This window comes from Labeo rohita, chromosome 10, assembly GCF_022985175.1.
Source record: "Labeo rohita strain BAU-BD-2019 chromosome 10, IGBB_LRoh.1.0, whole genome shotgun sequence".
Classification (NCBI taxonomy): Eukaryota; Metazoa; Chordata; class Actinopteri; order Cypriniformes; family Cyprinidae; genus Labeo; species Labeo rohita.
The window spans coordinates 7,249,949-7,260,640 of NC_066878.1; the positions used below are offsets into that span (position 1 = coordinate 7,249,949).

General features: G+C 35.2%; 2 protein-coding genes across 2 annotated transcripts; both read left to right on the top strand.

Moving 5' to 3' along the window:
• The first annotated feature begins 688 nt into the window (after positions 1–688).
• Positions 689–5,995, top strand: lim2.1 (lens intrinsic membrane protein 2.1). The gene is made up of 5 exons (XM_051121416.1): positions 689–846; positions 2,044–2,234; positions 2,428–2,577; positions 5,224–5,358; positions 5,522–5,995. Exons 2-5 carry the CDS (start codon positions 2,060–2,062, stop codon positions 5,581–5,583), a joined length of 522 nt encoding a protein of 173 aa, XP_050977373.1. The 5' UTR covers positions 689–846; positions 2,044–2,059; the 3' UTR covers positions 5,584–5,995.
• A 1,935-nt stretch (positions 5,996–7,930) lies between these two features.
• bsx (brain-specific homeobox) lies at positions 7,931–10,692 on the top strand. Its single transcript, XM_051120457.1, has 3 exons — positions 7,931–8,780; positions 9,622–9,812; positions 9,927–10,692. Exons 1-3 carry the CDS (start codon positions 8,528–8,530, stop codon positions 10,164–10,166), a joined length of 684 nt encoding a protein of 227 aa, XP_050976414.1. The 5' UTR covers positions 7,931–8,527; the 3' UTR covers positions 10,167–10,692.

Below are 10,692 nucleotides of genomic sequence, written 5' to 3' on the forward strand. Positions count from 1 at the left end.
CAATTGGTCCGAGCAACTTGCTCTAATGCAGGTAATGGATCCACTGTGGTCCTTTCATCTTCGGGACCATGTGCGGGAGATGGGAGAGGAACCCTTCTGGAGGAGAAAACAACTCTAACACACATAAGGGCGAGCGAAAGCAAAGCTAAGCTAATTCTCAATAGGCCGGTTGTAAGTTTGACTCAAAAGTTGAGCAAATCGGAGGTGTTTTAGCATATTGTGTAAATCTGTGAAAGCCTCAGACAGTGATTCATATTTCATTTATAATACCTGAGGATATGAAGAGGACATGTACATTTATTCATTTAACAGCTGCTTTTATAGCAGCTTACAGAACAAGCCAGTTGTTAATTATATTTCATTTGTCTTGTGTGATCACATTAATTAGACTGAAGAACTCATCATTGTGGATGTTTGAATGGAAATCATATAGGATCAGAGCACAGTTTCACATCTCTAGATTGTAGCAGAACATGAAAAAAATTCTAATTTTGTTTTGAAATTTTAATTGTTCCATGCTAGGCCCAACAGCAATCCAGATTTTCCGCTCGGCCTCTTCCCAACTATAGGGCGGTTAGCAGCGCCCACTCAATGGAAAGCCTCCAGTCATCAGGATTTGTAGATAGTTCTGTTTCTTCAGCAGATTCCAAATTCACAAAACTAGCCCTAGCTGATTGGCTGTGTTTTCGCCTGTTCTTTTGTTTCAGCACTCCGCTTGGTCTTTCCCCCCGTTCTCTCTATTCACCCGCTAAACGCTAGTGCTAAGAGCTGCTGGAAAGCCGCCTGTACAGCCATTATAGGGCCCTGCCGTATTTTATTTAGATTTCATTTAGGGCTTTGATAAAGGTAAGTGTGGCTACATTTTTTAATAGCCAGGTTTATCGGATTGTTTGTTGGAACAGTGAACGTTTGATGACTGATTTGTACGTGTTTGGCTATTGCTGGCTTTCTGTTTCCTCAGTTTTTTTTTTGGAAAATCCTTTAAGAATATAACAATTACATGAACATCAGATGTAATTAAGTAATGTAATGTTAACTTGCTCAGAAAACGGTGTAAAGTTACAAATATTGCCAGAAAACAAGATATTTCAAAGGATTTTTTAAAGAAATGTAAAAGTTGATTAAAACTTTGAATAATATTTTTTAAATACACTGAAAAACAAAAACGTAGAAAAATAAGTACATTTTATGTCAAGTTCGCTAAAAGCATAATTCCAAATTAGAAAAGAAAAATATATCAATGTAGATTTTTTTTATATTAACAGTACATTGGGGCATATGTTAATGGACTTTTCTGTTGAATTTTATATTTATTTATTTATTTGTAATTGATTTAAATGTTTTAATAATAATTTAGATTTAGGATCACTAATATGGAAAGATTTTGTAATGATTTTATACTAATGATGACATTTTATTTCAATTAAAATGTAATTTTTAAAATCCTTAAAAAGATATTTTAAGAGTATGAGTCACTAAATAGTACACACACACACATACAAAAAAATTAATTAGAAGTTGAACTATATGGCGCCCTCTACTGCATGGTGATCAAAAACTGTTTATACCTCTTTCCATGTGTTCATAAGTTTATAAATATGTAAAATATTTGTCAGTATTTTAATGCTGATGAGTCAGTTACACCCTAGCAAACAGAAATCAAAGCAAATCAATTCAAAAACTTGATATACTGTTCCAATGCTTTTTTTTTTTTCTGAATAAGGATTGCTCTATTTACCATAATTGCAATCTCTTCCAGCCAGTTCACCTGAGAGCTCTGTTAGCCTTAACCTGAAAACAAGAAAGAGAGAGAGTGAAAGAAAGACACTAGCCTCCTGATACTGACCTCTCAGCTCACTCAGAGGAAGTAATGTGTTCATTACAATGCAATTACAGACACTTACATGTCTCAATAGTGCAGCGTTACTGAGAGGAGTCTGCACCGGTCCCTCGATGCCAACGCAACCCTAACCTTTATGTGTGTGTGCATTAATGCACGTACCCATATGTGCAACCATAAATATGTGTGTGCCTTTGTCTTAGTTTGTGTAGGAGCAGAATGTACAGCTTCATGGGAGGAGGGCTGTTTTGTGCAGGAGTGGGCAATATACTCCTGATTGTTTCCACAGCAACAGATTATTGGATGCAGTACCGTCATTCAAACAACTACATGCATCAGGGGCTGTGGAGATACTGCATGCCTGGAAAATGCTTCACACACACCGACAGCATTGGTGAGGTTTACAGTCCAACAGAACGGCAAGAAATGAGGGAATTTAACATAAACATGCATTTTGTGTTTTAAAGTTGATGTTGTTATTTAGATCTTTATATTTTATTTTAAATTTGACAATTTTAACAGTCATGTATGTGCAAATAAGCTGACCTTTGACCTTCTGACTTCTGTGTGTGTTGGTGTGTTCACAGCATACTGGGACGCTACACGAGCGTTCATGATCTTGTCTCTCTTGGCCTGCTTCATTGGCATCATCATCGGTATTATGGCCTTCATCCACTACTCATCCTTTGACAGGTTTGATAAAACCTTTGCTGCAGGCATTCTGTTCTTCATCTCATGTAAGTTGCCTTTCTTCTTGTTTTATGTATATAAGACCTTGAAATATGAGAGGTCGTTTGTCATTTTAACGCAATTAAAAATATATTTTACAGAGTGTTTACAACTAGTTTTTGCATGTAATAAGAGAAATAAAAACAACCTGATCTCATGACGAAAACTTACCTGTGAGAACTTTTTGGCAGTAAAAAAGTGGCGTTTTTTTCCTCGGAACAGATGAAGGGACACATGGTACGTTTTATATGACGTTATTTTGTACGTCACTGCAGTTCTGACCTGAAATGTCCATTGAGTGGCGCTATAACTATAATGCTCCGTGACGTTTTAAAATAACGTACAATCTGCACTACACCTAAACCTACTAGATAGTATGAACAAAAGCAAATGTGACGTAAAAATTTTAGCTTGTTTGTCGACCTCTCATCTTTCAGCTCGTTCATGTTTTTCACCGGTTTCCAAGGATGTGACGAATTCGCATTTCACAAATGTTTGCTTACATTTATTTTTTAAGATCTGAGGTAAATGATCTATTATTGATTTCAGTATGGCTATAAATTTCACTCAGTATGATATTCAAACTCACATTAGACACTTTCAGCACTGAATAAAGCACATAATCAGTATTTGAGATTATAATTTCATAGTTTGTAAGTTGTTGTTTCAGCCGCAACGTAACAGAAATAGAAACCGTTTCTAAAATAGAAATTTTGCGTATCGCCATCTTGGCTAGTTAGGACAAAAACTCAGTTTAACCTGGAAAAGATACCTTTTATTGCATGTCGCAGCATCTCACCGTGTCTTAACTACACGTGACGTGACAAGATTTCAGCGACAAGCGACGCGACACCGCGATGCGACAGAATCGCTCAAATATCACAGCCATTCAGAAGCGAAAATCTCACTACACTCCCGACGAAATGAACAAATTTATAATCTAATTCATAAATATTGAACCCTTTTAACATTAGTAAAAGTACATAGTGAGTGATTGATACCACCTTTGTTATGAAATATGGTTGATGGTTCCTATTGAGTTCACAGTTTTGACATACATTAAGATTTGCCTTTAGATCTGAGGTAAACTATCTTTTGTTGCTTGTATGACTATAAAGTTCACGCAAAATGATATTCAAACTCACATTAGACACTTTCAACACTGAATAAAGCACATAATCAGTATTTGAGATTATAATTTCATAGTTTGTAAGTTGTTGTTTCAGCCGCAACGTAACAGAAATAGAAACCGTTTCTAAAATAGAAATTTTGCGTATCGCCATCTTGGCTAGTTAGGACAAAAACTCAGTTTAACCTGGAAAGGATACCTTTTATTGCGTGTCGTGGCATCGCACCGTGTCTTAACTACATGCGACGGTATATGTTTACTTAAATTTATCTGAGGTAAATTATCTATTATTGATTTCAGTATGGCTATAAATTTCACTCAATATGAGATTCAAACTCACATTAGACACTTTCGATACTGAATAAATCACATAATTCTTTTTTTTTTTTTTTTTTTTCTTTTTTGAGATTATAATTTAATAGTTTGTATGTTGTTGTTCCAGCCGCAACGTCACAGAAATAGAAACCGTTTTTTACATATTTACATATTTACATTTTACATATCTCTTGGTTAGTTAGGACAAAAACTCAGTTTAACCTGGAAAAGATACCTTTAATTGCATGTCGCGGCATCGCACCGTGTCTTAACTACACGTGACGTGACAAGATTTCAGCGACAAGCCATGCGACGCGACACCGCAATGCGACAGAATCGCTCAAATATCACAGCCATTCAGAAGCGAAAATCTCACTACACTCCCGACGAAATGAACAAATTTATAATCTAATTCATAAATATTAAACCCTTTTAACATTAGTAAAAGTACATAGTGAGTGATTGATACCACCTTTGTTGTGAAATACGGTTGATGGTTCGTATTGAGTTCACAGTTTTGCCTTTAGGTCTGAGGTAAACTATCTTTTGTTGCTTGTATGGTTATAAAGTTCACGCAAAATGATATTCAAACTAACATTAGACACTTTCAACACTGAATAAAGCACATAATAATCATTACCTGAGATTATCATTGTCATAGTTTGTATGTTGTTCCAGCCGCGACGTCGTAGAAATTGAATTTCTAAAACAGAAATTTCGCGTGTCGCCGTCGCGGCTAGTTACGACATAAACTCCGTTTAACATGGAAAGATACCTTTTATCGTGTGTCGCTGCGTCGTAATCAACTATGTACGAAAACGATAACAAGTGGTGGCTGTTTTACCGCCTCTAGTGTTCATTTCTGTTGGAAACTGCAAAGATACGTACTACCTACTACTTTGTACGTATTTCGCGTCTTGCGACAAAGTTTCCTTAAGTACGTTTTCGGCATGAGATCAGGTAGCAACAAAATGTCCCTTATTTTGTGGATATGATGTTTTTGTCTTATCTTGCTTTTTTATTGTGTTAAGTAAATTAACCTGCAATTTGGTGAACATAGAAATTGTAATGTACTGTTAAAAAAGAATTGCAATATTAAATTATGTTTAATCATTTTATTACATTTAATGATATACAAATCATTTCATTTGTTTACTTGTTTGTTTGTATGTTTTAGTTTAATCCTGCTTCTTTCCTTTTTCTCCATAAGGCTTTTTTGTGTTTCTGGCTATGGCTGTGTACACTGGCGTTACAATTAATTACTATGGTAAACGCTATGGTAACTGGAGGTTCTCCTGGTCTTACATCATTGGCTGGGTGTCTGTTGTGCTCACTTTCTTTTCAGGTATTACAGTTTTCTGAAAACAGCTTCTCTAAATGGTTTACTTTGCATTTTTACATGCTCAACTGATATAGATCAAGCTGCAACAGTCTTTTTTCTGTAAAAACACAATGTGTTTTGACTTAAGTTAATGTGCTTGTTTTTGTCTCTTTTTGTTTTTCTTTAGGAATGTTCTACATGTGTGCATACCGGATGCATGAATGCCCCAGAAGCTCAAATCCTCACTAAAAAAACTGGGCTTTATTATCATCAATATTGGAAGCCACTTCATCAAACATCATTAGGTCATGAAAATAAGTCAATTTTAAATAAAGACTCATAGATAGTATAACAACGTGTGAACACTTAGAATCTTTATTTCTGTCTACATATTATGAAAACGTGTACAAACAACTGACGGAGAATCTGAACATCACATGAAAAACATCTCTTTGTTTTTGCCTTCATTCTTTTTTTGTCTTTCGTTCACTCTTTCTTTCTTTCCATCAAGAAAACTGTTTCTGCAATACAATTTGAATACAAAAAAGGGAAAAAATGACGCTATCAAAAATACAGAATGTATGTGGGTTCTCTTTATGTTTATTTACGTTAAGGTTTTTAATGGTAGCTTATTTAGGGTTAAACTATATATTTTAGATACTTTATAAGATATATAAGGACTTGGAATTACACAATAAGCTGGTCTAGCATGTAAACTGCTCTCAGTGTAAGGAGCGCAAGCTAATGCCACAAGCCTCTTACAGAAACGCACCACTTAGGTGTGACGCAGTGGCGTGCTGTCTCCCAATTTCACTTGATTAAATGGCTATTAAAAGCTGCTTAACTGCCTCTGGGTGCGGATTCTATCGACTTCTCAAGTAAAGGCGATTCCATCACCATTAGTACATTTACTTTCGCGTTTTGCCATAAAAGCAACTTGTTACCATGATTCGTTAGCTGGAGCGCAGGTGCCACAGTTAATAAAAGGTTTCGATTACAGTGCTCCAAAATCACATTAAATCGCTGAGTAAACAGACGGCATGTGACATGTAGGCCTGTTTTGTTGAATTAAGATAAGCTTTAGAAAATTTTATAGTATACAATCTACAGTAAAAAAAAAAAAAACTAAACTAAAAAAAAACTAAACATCGTTTAGATCAAAAAGATACAGAGGTTATTGTTTAAACCCCACTAAACTGTAGGCTATTTGTTTATGCTTAAACCAATTCATTTTTATAGGTATATCATGATTTAGACTATACTTATAAAGTGCTTTACGAATATATTATGAACTAATAGATCTTAAAAGATAATTGCATGCGTTCAGGAGTGACGGAGATACTCATTAAATGACTCGAAACTCATTAAAACTCAGCAACTCTGTGATGTTTTGTAATTTAGATGGTCTTCGGTTTTCGTGGAATACACCAACACTGCTAATGAAGCCATGTCTCACATTTGCAGGAGTACTGTATTTCCATGACCAATTGAATTCGGTAATTAATTTGTTCTAACCCATCTGATCAAATGGAAATCCTGCGGTCGAGGATTACTACTTCCGCTCTAACATCCAACCTAATTACCTAATAGCATTGCTGCAAGACTTCTGCCAATAATGAAACACTTTTACCATTAGCCCCCGTGATTGCAGATGTGATGACAACACGATATCAACAAATTACCGCTCCATCAGTTGAGACAGAACTGAAGCACACTTGTATCCTCGCAGATTTCAATATCTACAATTAAATCCTATTTCACGGAAGCCCTGTTGCCCTGTACCGTCACATGAAATAATAAAAAATTAAACCAAACAGCCTACATGTTCCTTCACCAATAAATGAAAAAGAAAACGCACTGAAACAGCGAGAAATAAGAACCATAAGACGTTTAGAAAAGATCGTTTTACTTTTGTACTTTTTCACAAAAGTACTTAAGCTGTGTTTTTTTTACTCCCAATTGGTTATGTTGGGTTATTTAAATATTTTCTGCTTATATATTAGATAAATGCGGGTTAAACAGAATTAGATGTTTAGATATTTTTAATATTATTATAGTAAAAGTGTAGTACCTAACCATTGTAGTACCACTGTAGTTTTTTTTGTAGATGGAATAGTTTTACTAAATTCCATGGTTAAACTTTGGTTAGTGTAGAAAACCATGGTTAATTTGTCGTAGCCATGGTTTAGCTATATTTACTATGTTTTTGTTGTTGTGTTTGTAGTAAAAGCTGGGTTCGTTTTTATAAGAGTAACAAAATTCAAATTGTAACGGTCGTAACTGAAAGAAGCGGCATTATAACTTTTAAAATGTATAACGATGGGGTTAAATTTACACATAATTAATTATTTTGTATGGTTATTTTAAGTTTGCTATTTTAGTAACGATTCAGAAGGTAGGTTTAAACAGAATTCGCGGTAAATATTTAAGTAGTCAGCATTTGTAACTGACTGAAGTTGCAATTTATTTGTAAACCATCTTAAAATACATACATACATATATATATACATATACATATATATATATATATACATATATATATATATATATATATATATATAATTCCATCCAGTGATTTGCTGTTGTGTTTGGTTATTAAATTTTTTTGAGGTTTTTGAGGTAACAATCCAACAAATGGAGTTAAATACAAAACTCTCTAAATCGGGTTTAAATTGTAACGGTGGTAACCGGAGCTTCAGCTGGATTGTAACAGGTGCATATGGTGCATTATTCTGAATTCTTTAAGCGCTATCAGCCCTTTGTTAAGATTCTTGACAGGTCCACGCGCCTTTTAAGCCAGTGTACAGTGAAAGTGCAGGCTTATGTCTGAGTGACTGTTGCGGGAACAGGGCTGTTGTAGCGAGGCTTTTTCAGCACCACGGGGAGCGACCCTGCCGCTCCTCCCGCCGCCTGCATAATTAATCCGTAAAGAAGTCGTTCAATCCTCCGCCCAGCCGTCGCGCCATTGGTTGAGTGCTAATCTACTTCCTGATTTGCTGCTGTCAGTCTCGATCCAAATAAATAGTAATGTACCTGTACCAGCGTGCACAGGTTGCCAACGAGACTACGTTCCAGCTTTTAAGGTCCTGAAGACTGGGACCAACTGAGTGATTTTGTTTGCGACACAGGCATCAAAAGCCCCACGGATTGTCCGTGTTTATTTTTATTTTTTTTTTTTTTAAAAAGTTTTGAGATGAATCTAAACTACACTTCTCCGGTCCCCCAGATGCCGACTCAAAGGTCAACGTCGTTCTTCATTGAAGATATTTTACTACATAAACCTAAACCTTTGCGAGAGGTATTTCCCTCTCCATTTTCAAACTCTTTAGCCTCCCGGATGCCTCTTATAGAGTATGGATATCCACTTATGCCTACACCGATACTGGCTCCTCATCCGCATCATCCGCTACACAAACCTGAACACCATCCGTACTTTTTCACGTCCGGTAAGTAGCCAACCTTACATTTAAACTCAGGCCTTTATTTGAAGAAAATAGAGGATATTATATGCATGTAATGGATGTATGGTTACAAAACTGCGTATTTTTATTTATATTTGTGGCTATGAATGGAAGATACGACCGCTATAACATACATCTAACAGGCCTGTGTAATTCCAGTTAATATTTTAGAAATCATTTCATAAACTGAAGCTTAAAATATGATAAACTGGTACAATGGAAAAAGTGGCCTACGCTGCAAATATGATGTCAGTTAACCTAAAATTTGCTTCGTGTGGTAACATTTAAATTAATTGGTTTCATTCAAGTCAAAATGTTATTTACTATGGTACTATCGTTCCACTGACTACATTCGATTGCCCGACTGTATTTTTAAGGGTTAGAATGTGTAAATTCTAAATTTGTAAATAATAACCACTTTTTTGTGGTTCATTCACTTCATGGAGCAAAGAACCATGTTTTCCCCCTCTGTATAAAATAATAATAATAATAATAACAATAATAATAATAACTATCGACTATCTGTAATTTGGACCTATTGCATAGTTTTTATTTATGAAAACGCCATTCGATTAAAATAGCATCTGCATTTTTTCCTAATCGATTTTATTTTTATTTACAGAAAAACCTAAAACAATCAGCTCGATTAAAACAATTTATTTTTTTCGAATTTATATCGTCTCTCGCTTTGAATTCACCTGCGCTGTTAAATGTTAAATACGACTGAAAAATAAACAGAGAAAGTTTGCTGCAAATCTGCAAGTTTAACCAAATTTGGATTGAACAAAATTGATTCATGATTATCATTATGTTTCCATTGCAAAAGGAATGCAGATGCCTGCGTTATTTCAGCATCATCCCGAATTACCAGGGAAGCACTGCAGACGCAGAAAGGCCAGAACAGTGTTCTCAGACTCACAGTTATCAGGACTCGAGAAAAGGTTCGAGATCCAGAGATATCTGTCCACACCTGAACGCGTGGAACTGGCTACGGCGCTCAGTCTATCGGAAACACAGGTAATAACGCTAAATATTGTTGAAGAACTCAGAGATATTTTTTATGGTCTCACAACCTTTCATGAAAACGAATCAAGAAGTCACTAAGACTTATAATTCGTTTGCCTTATGCAGGTAAAGACGTGGTTTCAAAACCGGAGGATGAAGCATAAAAAACAGCTGAGGAAAACACAAGACGACCAGAAAAACCCAAATGATGTAGACAGATCGCTGGAGAACACGAGCGAGAGCGAAATGCACGAGAAAAGCACAGACGGTAAAAACGGCATGAGTCCGGACAGATACACACTGGACGACAATGAAGATGATGTCGATATTGAAGATGACATTTGCTCTCCTGAACATTTACTCTAGTATTATCAGCCCCATTAACAAAAAATGTACATATTAATTACAGTCTTTTAGATAGGAAATTATATATAGTTTTTTTTATCATTATTTTTATTTTGAGAGCATTGGTCTATTCTGTTCAAGCGCTTAAGAAAATTCTGGACAGCTGAAGGACATTAACATGATGCGTGTGTATTACACATTATTATTATTATTATTATTATTATTATTATTATTACAATAGTCATGGCTTTGTGTCTGACGACTGACCATTTTTTTGTAAATGTGGAATGAATGGTACATAACGTACTGACAGTCTGTAAAAAGATTTATGACATGTACTTGATAATCATTCGAGAGATGTAACAATTTTCATTCCAATTGAAGTGTAACATTTGACATTTTCAGCACTTTCGCGGGAGGATGATATTGGTTGGCATGTTGTGGACTGACATATTTATGAACTCTAAAACTGTGACTTGTCATTTGTTAAAACAAATAATGTATATAAACAAATGTACATTGAGTGAATTATCTAAGACAATTCTTA

Bases quoted from the DNA above. Each gene is read 5' to 3' on its own strand.
- bsx (XM_051120457.1), top strand. From the start codon at position 8,528: ATGAATCTAAACTACACTTCTCCGGTCCCCCAGATGCCGACTCAAAGG. The intron at 8,781-9,621 runs GTAAGTAGCCAA...CCATTGCAAAAG, and splicing joins TCCGTACTTTTTCACGTCCG to GAATGCAGATGCCTGCGTTA. The intron at 9,813-9,926 runs GTAATAACGCTA...TGCCTTATGCAG, and splicing joins TCAGTCTATCGGAAACACAG to GTAAAGACGTGGTTTCAAAA.
- lim2.1 (XM_051121416.1), top strand. From the start codon at position 2,060: ATGTACAGCTTCATGGGAGGAGGGCTGTTTTGTGCAGGAGTGGGCAAT. The intron at 2,235-2,427 runs GTGAGGTTTACA...GTGTGTTCACAG, and splicing joins CACACACACCGACAGCATTG to CATACTGGGACGCTACACGA. The intron at 2,578-5,223 runs GTAAGTTGCCTT...TTTCTCCATAAG, and splicing joins CATTCTGTTCTTCATCTCAT to GCTTTTTTGTGTTTCTGGCT.